Source organism: Amblyraja radiata, chromosome 1 (assembly GCF_010909765.2).
Source record: "Amblyraja radiata isolate CabotCenter1 chromosome 1, sAmbRad1.1.pri, whole genome shotgun sequence".
Classification (NCBI taxonomy): domain Eukaryota; kingdom Metazoa; phylum Chordata; class Chondrichthyes; order Rajiformes; family Rajidae; genus Amblyraja; species Amblyraja radiata.
This window is the reverse complement of record NC_045956.1, coordinates 185143620-185157560: the sequence shown is the minus strand read 5'-3', so window position 1 is coordinate 185157560 and position 13941 is coordinate 185143620. Positions and strand designations below refer to the sequence as shown.

Genomic DNA, 13941 nt, shown 5'->3' with positions numbered 1-13941 from the left:
CAATAGGTGCAGGAGGAGGCCATTTGGCCCTTCGAGCCAGCACCGTCATTCAATGTGATCATGGCTGATCATCCCCAATCAGTACCCCGTTCCTGCCTTCTCCCCATATCTCCTGACTCCGCTATTTTTAAGAGCCCTATCTAACTCTCTCTTGAAAGCATCCAGAGAACCTGCCTCCACCGCCCTCTGAGGCAGAGAATTCCACAGACTCACCACTCTCTGTGAGAAAAAGTGTTTCCTCGTCTCCGTTCTAAATTGCTTACTCCTTTTTCTTAAACTGTGGCCCTGGTTCTGGACTCCCCCAACATCGGGAACATGTTTCCTGCCTCTAGCGTGTCCAAACCCTTAACAATCTTATATGTTTCAATGAGATACCCTCTCATCCTTCTAAACTCCAGAGTTTACAAGCCCAGCTGCTCCATTCTCTCAGCATATGACAGTCCCACCATCCCGGGAATTAACCTTGTAAACCTACGTTGCACTCCCTCAATAGCAAGAATGTCCTTCCACAAATTAGGGGACCAAAACTGCACACAATACTCCAGGTGTGGTCTCACTAGGGCCCTGTACAACTGCAGAAGAACCCGTAGATGCATCCCGATGGGATGGTTTCATGTTCCGGGAGTCGAATTAGGCCATTCGGCCCATCCAGCCTACTCCGCCATCTAATCGTGGCTGATCTATCCTTTCCTCTGAACCCCATTCTCCTGCCTTCTCCACATAACCCCTGATACCCATGTAATTTCAGTCCTAAACTTACCCCCCTTAGTCTGCTTCAGTCAAACACCGAATACGAGCACTGGAAAATCCAACTCTCTTTTATCCACATTATCCACATCCAGGAAATCTACATTATGCAGGAAATGGTGTTGGGTAGACTGATGGGACTGAAGGCTGATAAATCCCCAGGGCCTGATGGTCTGCATCCCAGGGTACTTAATGAAGTGGCTCTAGAAATCGTGGATGCATTGGTGATAATTTTCCAATGTTCTATAGGCTCTGGATCAGTTCCTGTGGATTGGAGGGTAGCTAATGTTATCCCACTTTTTAAGAAAGGCGGGAGAGAGAAAACAGGGAATTATAGACCAGTTAGCCTGACATTGGTGGTGGGGGAGATGCTGGAGTCAATTATAAAAGATGAGATAGCCGCACATTTGGATAGCAGTAACCTTTCCACAAACGACAGATGGGGCGGCAATGTCCAGCTGACTGGCACATTACGTGGCATTTGCGCCAGGCCCCTCCTTCGCAACACCGGGGACAGGTAGAACCTCAGCAGGTAATGACACTTGGTGCCCACGTGCCTTGGCTCTACACTCCGCCTGATGCAGCCCCACACGAAGGTGGCCATCAGGGTGAGGGTGACGTTGGGCACGCTTTTACCCCCGTTGTCTGCTAACTTGTGCATTGTGGCCCGTTGCACCCGTGAAGAATGCTGTGGTGGATGTTTGTGTTAGATTTTATTGTGTATTGTGTGTTCTTTTTAAGTGTATCGCTGCTGGCAAATTCATTTCACTGCACCTTCGGGTGCATGTGACGAATACATTTGACCTTGACTTTGACTTTAAAGCACTTGGGGGGGGGGGGGGGGGAAACAATTCTGTTAGGTAAAGAATCATTCTCCCAGGTAAAGTAAACATTTTGGGTAAGGCCCCTCTCCTTGACCAATCATAATTAGCGGCGAGGAGACTCTGCAACATATTGTAACCCACCATTCCCCCAACCAATCTCAAGCATGCATTTGCAACAGGACCTAGCTCCTTCTGCAATATCTCATACATATTAACAATTAAAGGCCATCTGGACTTCAACCTCGATTCACTGGAGTTTAGAAGGATGAGGGGAAATCTTTTAGAAACATATAAAATTACAAAAGGACTGAAAAAGTTACTTTTATAACTACTAAACCAGGTTCGCTTCTTAATAAACAGACACCACACAAACTGTTTGGTAGACCAGTTCAAAACTTTACTTAATATCGGCCGATGGAAGGGAGGGAGAACTCCAGTCAAGTGACCAATGTAGACACTTAACTGTGCTCAGCCACTTTCCCTGAACAACAGAATTACATAGCATTATATAGTGTATGTTTGTCACCTTAGCACATTCCACAGACATTAGTCATGGTCAGAGGTACAGGAAAAGGCATCACATCAAAGGTATTTTGTTTACATGGTACAAGATATACTAAAAACATTGGCCATTTGGTTTAGGTCATTTTATCTTCAAAGAGATCACCCTAGCTCTTTCGCTGGTTCTTCTCTGTCACTTGGTCCCTCATAAACATTGGACACTTGGTTTACGGCAACTTATCTCAAAGAGATCACCCTAGCTCTTTCTCTGCTTGTCACTTGGGAGACAATGTTATAGGATTTATTATCTCACACACCCCAACCTGAGGCAAGCCTAATATATTCAATATTCAGGAGGGATAGAGAGAAAGGAAAAGGAGGTGGGGTAGCGTTGCTGATTAGAGAGGAGATTAACGCAATGGAAAGGAAGGATATTAGTTTGCAGGATGTGAAATCGGTATGGGTAGAGCTGCGAAACACTAAGGGGCAGAAAACGCTGGTGGGTGTTGTGTACAGGCCACCTAACAGTAGTAGTGAAGTTGGAGATGGTATCAAACAGGAAATTAGAAATGCGTGCGACAAAGGCAAAACCGTTATAATGGGTGACTTCAATCTACATATAGATTGGGTGAATCAAATTGGCAGGGGTGCTGAGGAAGAGGATTTTTTGGAATGTATGCGGGATAGTTATCTAAATCAACATGTAGAGGAACCAACGAGAGAGCAGGCTATTTTAGACTGGGTATTGAGTAATGAGGAAGGGTTAGTTAGCAGTCTTGTTGTACGTGCCCCCTTGGGCAAGAGTGACCATAATATGGTTGAGTTCTTCATTAGGATGGAGAGTGACATTGTTAATTCAGAAACAATGGTTCTGAACTTAAAGAAAGGTAACTTTGAGGGTATGAGACGTGAATTGGCCAAGATTGACTGGCAATTAATTCTAAAAGGGTTGACGGTGGATATGCAATGGAAGACATTTAAAGACTGCATGGATGAACTACAAAAATTGTTCATCCCAGTTTGGCAAAAGAATAAATCAGGGAAGGTAATGCATCCGTGGATAACAAGGGAAATCAGGGATAGTATCAAAGCGAAGGATGATGCCTACAAATTAGCCAGAAAAAGCAGCATACCGGAGGACTGGGAGAAATTCAGAGACCAGCAGAGGAGGACAAAGGGCTTAATTAGGAAAGGAAAAATAGATTATGAAAGAAAACTGGCAGGGAACATAAAAACTGACTGCAAAAGTTTTTATAGATATGTGAAAAGAAAGAGATTAGTTAAAACAAATGTAGGTCCCTTGCAGTCAGAAACAGGTGAGTTGATCATGGGGAACAAGGATATGGCGGACCAATTGAATAACTACTTTGGTTCCGTCTTCACTAAGGAAGACATAAATAATCTGCCGGAAATAGCAGGGGACCGCAGGTCAAAGGAGTTGGAGGAATTGAGTTAGCCGGGAAGTGGTGTTGGGTAAATTAAATGGATTAAAGGCCGCTAAATCCCCAGGGCCAAATAGGCTGCATCCCAGAGTACTTAAGGAAGTAGCTCCAGAAATAGTGGATGCATTAGTAATAATCTTTCAAAACTCTTTAGATTCTGTAGTAGTTCCTGAGGATTGGCGGGTAGCAAACGTAACCCCACTTTTTAAGAAGGGAGGGAGAGAGAAAACGGGGAATTACAGACCAGTTAGTCTAACATCGGTAGTGGGGAAACTGCTAGAGTCAGTTATTAAAGATGGGATAGCACCCACATTTGGAAAGTGGTGAAATCATTGGACAAAGTCAGCATGGATTTACAAAAGGTAAATCATGTCTGACGAATCTTATAGAATTTTTCGAGGATGTAACTAGTAGCGTGGATAGGGGAGAACCAGTGGATGTGGTGTATCTGGACTTCCAGAAGGCTTTCGACAAGGTGCCACATAAGAGATTAGTTTACAAACTTAAAGCACACGGCATTGGGGGTTCAGTATTGATGTGGATAGAGAACTGACTGGCAAACAGGAAGCAAAGAGTAGGAGTAAACGGGTCCTTTTCACAATGGCAGGCAGTGACTAGTGGGGTACCGCAAGGCTCAGTGCTGGGACCCCAGCTATTTACAATATATATTAATGATCTGGATGAGGGAATTGAAGGCAATATCTCCAAGTTTGCGGATGACACTAAGCTGGGGGGCAGTGTTAGCTGTGAGGAGGATGCTAGGAGACTGCAAGGTGACTTGGATAGGCTGGGTGAGTGGGCAAATGTTTGGCAGATGCAGTATAATGTGGATAAATGTGAGGTTATCCATTTTGGTGGCAAAAACAGGAAAGCAGACTATTATCTAAATGGTGGCCGACTAGGAAAAGGGGAGATGCAGCGAGACCTGGGTGTCATGGTACACCAGTCATTGAAAGTGGGCATGCAGGTGCAGCAGGCAGTGAAGAAGGCGAATGGTATGTTAGCTTTCATAGCAAAAGGATTTGAGTATAGGAGCAGGGAGGTTCTACTGCAGTTGTACAGGGTCTTGGTGAGACCACACCTGGAGTATTGCGTACAGTTTTGGTCTCCAAATCTGAGGAAGGACATTATTGTTATAGAGGGAGTGCAGAGAAGGTTCACCAGACTGATTCCTGGGATGTCAGGACTGTCCTATGAAGAAAGACTGGATAGACTTGGTTTATACTCTCTAGAATTTAGGAGATTGAGAGGGGATTTTATAGAAACTTACAAAATTCTTAAGGGGTTGGACAGGCTAGATGCAGGAAGATTGCTCCCGATGTTGGGGAAGTCCAGGACAAGGGGTCACAGCTTAAGGATAAGGGGGAAATCCTTTAAAACCGAGATGAGAAGAACTTTTTTCACACAGAGAGTGGTGAATCTCTGGAACTCCCTGCCACAGAGGGTAGTCGAGGCCAGTTCATTGGCTATATTTAAGAGGGAGTTAGATGTGGCCCTTGTGGCTAAGGGGATCAGAGGGTATGGAGAGAAGGCAGGTACGGGATACTGAGTTGGATGATCAGCCATGATCATATTGAATGGCGGTGCAGGCTCGAAGGGCCGAATGGCCTACTCCTGCACCTAATTTCTATGTTTCTATGTTTCTATGAGACTAAATATAAGCTGTAAGCTAGCCCAGAAGCCAATTTAATATCTTCTTATATTTTTAACTAAAATTCGGCTTCATCATTCCATCCTTTTATCAAAATTTTGATAACTACTACAGTCCTTGCTGAGTACATACGAAAGACCATAAGCATCTCATCAGACAAATTAATAGTACACTAGTAACACAATCAATTCATAGTGGACAACCGTTCCACAAGTCCCTCCAAACATTTTAAATGGCCACCAACCTCCCCCGGACGTGACACTAAGATACTACCATAGGACAGGAAAAGGATCATAAAAATTGCTCAGCCTTTATTCGGCTTCGCTTGGAACTCCCCGTGTGCTGGTGTAACTGGTTCATGCTTCTCTTGTGTGGCACTGCATTTGCAACATAACAATGCCCTGTCACAAATATACTGTTTCCTAAAAATACACCAGTGCCTTGGTTGTGGCAAAAACAGGTAGATTTAACTGGCCTTTGCAGACCTCTTACTGTCTGTAGTCAGGGTATCTTTGCTGCGCTTGTCATGTTTGACTCCAATCTTGTTTAAAAGGAGGTGTGTACCATCCTTTAAATGTGGGTTAGTCCGCAAGCTTGCCATTCTGAAGAAAGTTCAGTCCATGTGGGCTGGGCCACCCCAGAATAAAGGGAGCATAAATAGCCCATCGTCCTTGTTTCCACAAACTGTTCACAGTCAATCAAATGTATCCAGCGATGATGATCTTCAATCTTTACAGCAGTTCATGATGTTAGCAACACTTGGTTGTTCTTTTCAATACAGTCTCAATTTCTTCTTGTCCCAGCACCATCATCGTATAGCTTTTATGGCCTTGGTCACTGGTTTCCAGCAAAAACTCCTCCAACCTGGGAATGTAGATCTGGCAAGATATGGGTTAATTGCCGTCCATACATAATTAGTTAATTGCCCAGGGCCTGTAGGTGGCTTCCCCACCATTCTCCAGGGGATGGACACAGCAGCTTTTCCTGCATCAATAAAAAGTTGTAAATCTTGTTCACCAGCTGAGTTTCTCCAGCACTTTTGTCTACCTTTGATCCTCCAGCATCTCCAGTTCCATCCTAACACTTCCCTGTGAACTTATTCTTTAATCCGATTATATCCGAAGAGGCTCTCTCCAACTGAATATTCAATTCTCCAAATATGTTCTCTTCCCCAATCTACTTTATCTTCTCACCTTTTATCCCTCATTGTGAGTTCCCTCAAACCCCCTTTTGTAAGTCATAAGACAATTTTTCATCTACCTTCATTTCCCTCACACAGCCCATGCTACAGCAACATCTTTTTGTTTGCTTGCAAACAGTAATCTTGCTTCATTTGCATTTTAAAAGACAACCTCTGTTATCATATCAAAACAATCTTTCCCAAAAGAACTCACTCAGAATCAGTAATCAATAATACATTTTCTTTTTCTCTGTAATTTTGACATTTCCAATCTCATTTAACACTTTAATCAGGATGAGTCTTTTTTTAAACTTGGTTCAAAAGATTTATAATCAGCCAACACATTTTATCATTCGAGTATCGCCCCCCATTCATGCCCATTTCTTAACGGAGCACACCATAAACTGTCCATTTGCATTTTAAAGGACAGACTTCTTAAAGCGACACACAACTTTGCTCATTGCTTCGAATTTCACACATTCCACATACATAAAACATTGCTTTACAAGCAGTACATATACAAAAACATTGTTTTACCAGCAGTATATAATATTTAAATCTTCTTATATTTTTAACTAAAATTCGGCTTCATCAGGACTGGACAAGCTGGATGCAGGAAAAATGTTCCCAATGTTGGGCGAGTCCTGAACCAGGGGCCACAGTCTTAGAATAAAGGGGAGGTCATTTAAGACTGAGGTGAGAAAAAACTTTTTAACCCAGAGAGTTGTGAATTTGTGGAATTCCCTGCCACAGAGGGCAGTGGAGGCCAAAACACTGGATGGATTTAAGAGAGAGTTAGATAGAGTTCTAGGGGCTAGTGGAATCAAGGGATATTGGAAGAAGGCAGGCACGGGTTATTGATAGGGGACGATCAGCCATGATCACAATGAATGGCGGTGCTGGCTCGAAAGGCCGAATGGCCTCCTCCTGCACCTATTTTCTATGTTTCGATATTTCTATGTAACCCCTACCCATGCCACAGACTTTCTGCAGCCACGATCCTCATGGTCTTTGCAGCTTTTGCAAAAGGAGAGAAGCAGGTTTCACAGAAGCAGAAATCCTCCATTTTGTCAAGCACCCAAAATGCCTGATATTATCACCCACACTAATCAAAAATCTGTCAACCTCCGCCTTAAAAATATCCATTGACTTGGCTTCCACACCTTCTGTGGCAATGAATTCCACAGATTCACCACCCTCCGACTAAAGAGATTCCTTCTCATCTCATTTCTAAAGGTACAACCTTTTATTCTGAGGCTGTGACCTCTGGTCCTAGACTCTCCCACTAGTGGAAGCATCCTCTCCACATCCACTCTATCCAGGCTTTCTCATGGTCATCAGTAGAAATTGGTACACGTCATTGTAGACATGTTGAATTTCCTTGGTATTTCTGAGGATGTAGAGGTGCTGCCGTGCCTTCTTGGGCAAATCTTCAACATGGTTGGACCAAGTCAAACTGTTCGTGACATCCATAACTAGCAAGTGCTCAAAGTGCTGGAGTAATTCAGCGGTTCAGAATTAGGCCATTCGGTCCATCTAGTCAACTCCGCCATTCAAACATGGCTGCTGTATTTCTCCTTGCTAACCCCATTCTCCTGGCTTCTCCCCATAACCTCTGACACCTGTACTAATCAAGAATCTGTCAATCTCCGCCGAAAAAAAATATCCACTGGTGTGGCCTCCACAGCCTTCCGTGGCAATGAATTCCACAGATTCACCACCCTCTGACTAAATAAATGCCTCCTCATCTCCTTCTAAAGGAATGTGCCTTAATTCTGAGACTATGGCCTCTGATCCTAGACTCTCCCACTAGTGGAAGCATCCTCTCCAAATCCACTCTATCCAAGGTCTTTAAAATGATGAGAGGGATAGACAGAGTTGACGTGGATAAGCTTTTCCATTGAGAGTAGGGAAGATTCAAACAAGAGGACATGACTTCAGAATTAAGGGACAGAAGTTTAGGGGTAACATGAGGGGGAACTTCTTTACTCAGAGAGTGGTAGCTGTGTGGAATGAGCTTCCAGTGGAAGTGGTGGAGGCAGGTTCGATTTTATCATTTAAAAATAAATTGGATAGGTATATGGATGGGAAAGGAATGGAGGGTTTTGGTCTGAGTGCAGGTAGATGGGACTAGGGGAAAATAATTGTTCGGCATGGACTAAAAGGGCCGAGATGGCCTGTTTCCGTGCTGTAATTGTTATATGGTTATATAAGCGTTTCACTATTTGCTCACTGTCTCTGCGACCTCTTTGGTCAACCGACTTCTCCTTTTTGTGACTATACGTCATGCTTACACTGTGCCTGAGTTGTTTGGACACAAATTGAACTGCGCTTCAAGGAATCTATCGTAGTCACTGCCTCAAAAAGGCAGCCAAAATCATCAAAGACCCACACCATCCTGGCCACACACCTCATATCACCATTGCCATCGGGAAGAAGGTACAGGAGCCTGAAAACTGTAACGTCCATGTTCAGGAACAGCTTCTTCCCTACAGCCATCAGGCTATTAAACACAACAACAAATAAGCTCTGAGCACTGAACTGCAAAAGACTATATTATTCTTTGTTATTTGCACTATATTTCATATTTATTGAACTTTTTTTCTCTTCCCCCATATGTACTATGTTTACATATTTACATATTCTGTAGTGCTGCAGCATGTAAGAATGTCATTGTCCCACCCGGGACATATGACAATAAAACTCTCTTGACTCGTGAACTAGGGATTGGGTTGGAACCTGATTTCTGTTCAGTTCAGTTCAATTCAGTTCTGTTTCGTTTATTGTCACGTGTACCAGAACAAGGGGTCACAGTTTAAGGATAAGAGGGAAGTCTTTTGGGACCGTGATGAGAAAAACATTTTTCACACAGAGAGTGGTGAATCTGTGGAACTCTCTGCCACAGAAGGTAGTTGAGGCCAGTTCGTTGGCTATATTTAAGAGGGAGTTAGATGTGGCCCTTGTGGCTAAAGGGATCAGGGGGTATGGGGAGAAGGCAGATACGGGATACTGAGTTGGATGATCAGCCATGATCATATTGAATGGCGGTGCAGGCTCGAAGGGCCGAATGGCCTACTCCTGCACCTATTTTCTATGTTTCTATGTTTCTATGTTTCTATGTTTCTATGTTCCTATGTACCGAGGTACGGTGAAATGCTTTTGTCGCGTGCTAACCCCCCAGCAGAAAGTAAGTAAGTAAGTAAGTTTATTGGCCAAGTATTCACATACAAGGAATTTGCCTTGGTGCTCCGCCCACAAGTAACAACATGACATACAGTGACAGTTACGAATGACTCAGAAAACACTAAACATTAATAATAATAAAACATTAATGATAAAACACCATTGATCAAGCATGTGAACCAACACATGATTACAATCGAGCCTTCCACAGCGTACATGACAGAAGGTAAAGCCAGCAAAGTCCGATCAAAGATAATCTGAGGGTCACCAATGTGGTAGATAGTAGTTCAGGACTGCTCTCTGGTTGTGGTAGGATGGTTCAGTTGCCTGATAACAGCCGGGAAGAAACTGTCCCTGAATTTGGAGGTGTGCGTCTTCACACTTCTGTACCTCTTGCCCTAACCTTGGATTTTACCGTGGATCTAACTATTCCTTTGTTTAAGAAGGAACTGCAGATGCTGGAAAAATCGAAGGTAGATAAAAATGCTGGGGAAACTCAGCGGCTGAGGCAGCATCTATTGAGCGAAGGAATAGGTGACGTTTCGGGTCGAAACCCACTGAGTTTCTCCAACATTTTTGTCTACCTTTGACTATTCCTTTGGTTTATTTATTCGCAAGAAGAAGACCTTCTGCCCGAGGATTTTCTTCAGGCTCCCCCACGAAGTCACATCGAGAACGTGCAAAAATGGTTGAGGTTGAGTTGTTAAAGATAATCACATGTGCGTGTGCTGATGTTTTCCAGTCGTTTTCCGAGGAGAGGCGGGGAGGCAGTGGAGCCGGGAGCCGGCCGCGTTCCATGATCCGATCCTATCGTCCTCTGTCAGTCATCTCCTCGAGTTCACTGAGTTCCACAAGCTCAGACAAGGAATCGACCAGGACCACCATGGACAGGTAGGTGAAGGAAGATTTGCTGCACCCTTCAGAATATCATTTTAGTTTGATTTAGCTTAGAGCTAGAGGCAGGAAACATGTTCCCCATGTTGGGGGAGTCCAGAACCAGGGGCCACAGTTTACGAATAAGGAGTAAGCCATTTAGAACGGAGACGAGGAAACACTTTTTGTAAGTCTGTGGAATTCTCTGCCTCAGAGGGCGGTGGAGGCCAGGTTTCTGGATACTTTCAAGAGAGAGCTAGATAGGGCTCTTAAAGATAGCGGAGTCATGGGATATGGGGAGAAGGCAGGAACGGGGTATTGATTGGGGATGATCAGCCATGATCACATTGAATGGCGGTGCTGGCTCGAAGGGCCGAATGGCCTACTCCTGCACCTATTGTCTATTGTCTATTGTCTATTGTCTATTGTTGGGACGACAGATGGCACAATGGGCTAAGTGTTCGGCTGGCAACCGGAAGGTAGCCGGTTCGAATCCCGCTTGGAGTGCATAATGTCGTTGTGTCCTTGGGCAAGACACTTCACCCACCTTTGCCTGTGTGTGAATGTGTGTGAGTGATTGGTGGTGGTCGGAGGGGCCGTAGGCGCGGATTGGCAGCCACGCTTCCTTTAGTCTGCCCCAGGGCAGCTGTGGCTACAGAAGTAGCTTACCACCACCGAGTGTGACTGAGGAGTGAATGAATAATGCAATGTAAAGCGCCTTGAGTATTAGAAAGGCGCTATATAAATCCCATCCATTATTATTATTATTACAAGCGGAGCATTGAACGTTACATAGAACAGGACTGGACAGGAATGGGCCCTTCAGCCCACAATATCTATGCCGAACATGAAGTCAGGTTAAACTAATCCCATCGACCTTCACCTGATCCATATCCCTCCATTCCCTGCATGTCCATGTGCCTATCTAAAATTGAATTGAATTGAATTGAATCCTTTATTTGTCATTCAGACCTTTCAGTCTGAACGAAATGTCGTTGCCTGCAGCCATACATGTAATAATAAACAACACACAATAAACACAAATTAACATCCACCACAGTGAGTTCACCAAGCACCTCCCCACTGTGATGGAGGCAAAAGTCTTAGGGTTGCTGTCTCTTCCCTAAAAAGCCTCATAAATGCTCTTTAAAGTACCAGACCTCCATCACCCCAGGCCGTGCATTCCAGGCACTCACCACCCACATCTCCTCTGAACTTTGCTCCTGTCACCTGAAACCTACGCCCTCTCCTCTTTAACATTTCCACCCTGGGCAAAAAAAGGTCCTGGGGATGTACCTGGGGGCAGTGGCGGACTGGGTCTAAAAATATTGGTTGCCAGGAGACAAAGGGGGCCCACTTCATCAGGGGCCCACTTGATATAGGGGGCCCACTTCATCAGGGGCCCACTTGCCATCGGGCAAGCTGACACTCTGGCCAGTCCGCCACTGCCTGGGGGAAAGCCACAAAATTCACAAGGAGAACGTGCAGACTCCACACAGGCAGCAGCCTCGCGAGGTCTGGAGTAACTCAGCAGGGCCAGGCAGCATCTCTGGAGGACGTGGATAGGTGACGTTCAGGGTCGGGACCATTCTTCAGATTGATGAAGGGTGCTGAGCCAGATGTTTTCTAGAGATGCTGCCTGACCCACTGGGCTACTCCAGCGCTCTTGTGTGTAAATGACTGTCAAGGCAGAACGATAGGTGCCGCAGCGGTAGAGTTGCTGCCTTACACTCCCACGTTCTCCCCGTGGCTGTGTGGGTTTTCTCCGGGTGCTCTGGTTTCCTCCCACACTCCAAAGACATGCAGGTTTGCAGGTTCATTGGCTTCTTCAAGTCAAGTCAACTTTATTTGTCACATACACATACAAGATGTACAGTGAAATGAAAGTGGCAATGCCTGCGGGATTGTGCAAAACAACAGAACAGAACAGAACCAGTATTTACATTTAAATTAAAGACACAACAGTATTTACTTCCTGGTGAGATCAGAGTTTACAGTCCTGATGGCCTGTGGGAAGAAACTCCATCTCATCCTCTCTGTTTTCGCAGCGTGACAGTGGAGGCGTTTGCCTGACCGTAGCGTCTGGAACAGTCCGTTGCTGGGGTGGAAGGGGTCCCCCATAATGTTGCTGGCTCTGGATCTGCACCTTCTGATGTATAGTTCCTGCAGGGGGGCGAGTGTAGTTCCCATTGTGCGTCCGGCTGAACGCACAACTCTCTGCGGAGCCTTCCTGTCCTGGGCAGAGCAGTTCCCAAACCAGATTGTGATGTTGCCGGACGAGATACTTTCCACAGCCCCAGAGTAGAAGGATTGAAGGATCCTCAGAGAGACTCTGAATTTCCTCAGCTGCCTGAGGTGATAAAGACGCTGCCTTGCCTTACTCACCAGTGCAGCAGCGTGTGTTGTCCATGTCAGATCCTCTGTGATGTGGACTCCCAGGTATTTAAAGCTGGGAATTCTTAAAATTGCCCCAAGTCTGTTGTACAGAGCTGGTGTATGGGTGATCGATGGTTGGAATCTGTGGGCCAAAGGTCCTGTTTCTACGTTATATCTCTGAACTAAAACTCAGCGTCCTGACCCAAAACCTTGCCTATCCAAGTCCTCCAGTTGCAGGCATAAATCAGTGCTACCTGACCCACTGAGTTACTCCAGCACTTTGTATCCTATTCTCTAAAGCAGGGGTGAGCAACCTTGTTGTGCATGGGGGCCGGGACGCATGTCTGTGAGTGGATGTCGGGCCACATCTATCACGTGTACACGTGGATCCCGCCCCGGATGACAGGCATCAAATCACGTGTTCACATAGATCCCGCCCCTTCGAGGACGCCACCCGGAGCACTGGCCCCTAGTTACGGGCGCTCACCAACATGGCGAACCTACGGACCATTGCCTTGGCTCCGTCCTGAAGGTGGTGGCTCAAATACTCACACTCACTCGTCCCCGGCCTATTGACAACCCTAATCCCCACAGTGAAGCCTAGACACAGAAGGTGCGCGGCCGTGCCGGCGGCTTTACGCAGGATGCGGTACTCGGCACTCGTCGCAGCTCGCCGGCTCCGCCATTGCGACCGCTAGCACAGGCCTCCTTGCGTCCTTGCATCACCGCGCCTGGGCGTTGCGGCCTCCGGCCCGGGAGGTACCGGAGATGACTGAAGTCTGCGTGCCAGATAATTACGGGGGGGAAAAAAATACGCCAGCGGGCCGGATGATTTTGGGTTACGGGCCGCATTCGGCCCGGGGGCCGTAGGTTGCCGACCCCTGCTCTAAATCATATGATTCCTGAGATATTTCTCAAGACTTTAGGGGTACAGTGCGGCAACAGGCCCTTCAGCTCACAAGTCCGCGCCGACCAGCGATCATCCCGTACACTAGTGCTATCCTGCACACTGGGGACAATTTCCAATTTTACGGAAGTCAATTAACCTACACCCCTGCACGTCTGTGGAGTGTGAGAGGAAACTGGAGCACCCGGAGAAAACCCACACGGGTCATGGGGACAACGTACACAAGGACAGGGTTATGTTTGTCTTTCGGCTGATTG

General features: G+C 45.9%; 1 protein-coding gene across 1 annotated transcript in view; it reads left to right on the top strand.

Moving 5' to 3' along the window:
• LOC116987847 (dedicator of cytokinesis protein 2-like) overlaps positions 1-13941 on the top strand; it is a 1012655-nt gene that overhangs the window by 993024 nt on the left and 5690 nt on the right. Inside the window, exon 50 of the mRNA XM_033044139.1 lies at positions 10271-10419. Within this exon, the coding sequence (XP_032900030.1) occupies positions 10271-10419 (149 nt within the window). The remainder of the gene's footprint in view (positions 1-10270; positions 10420-13941) is intronic.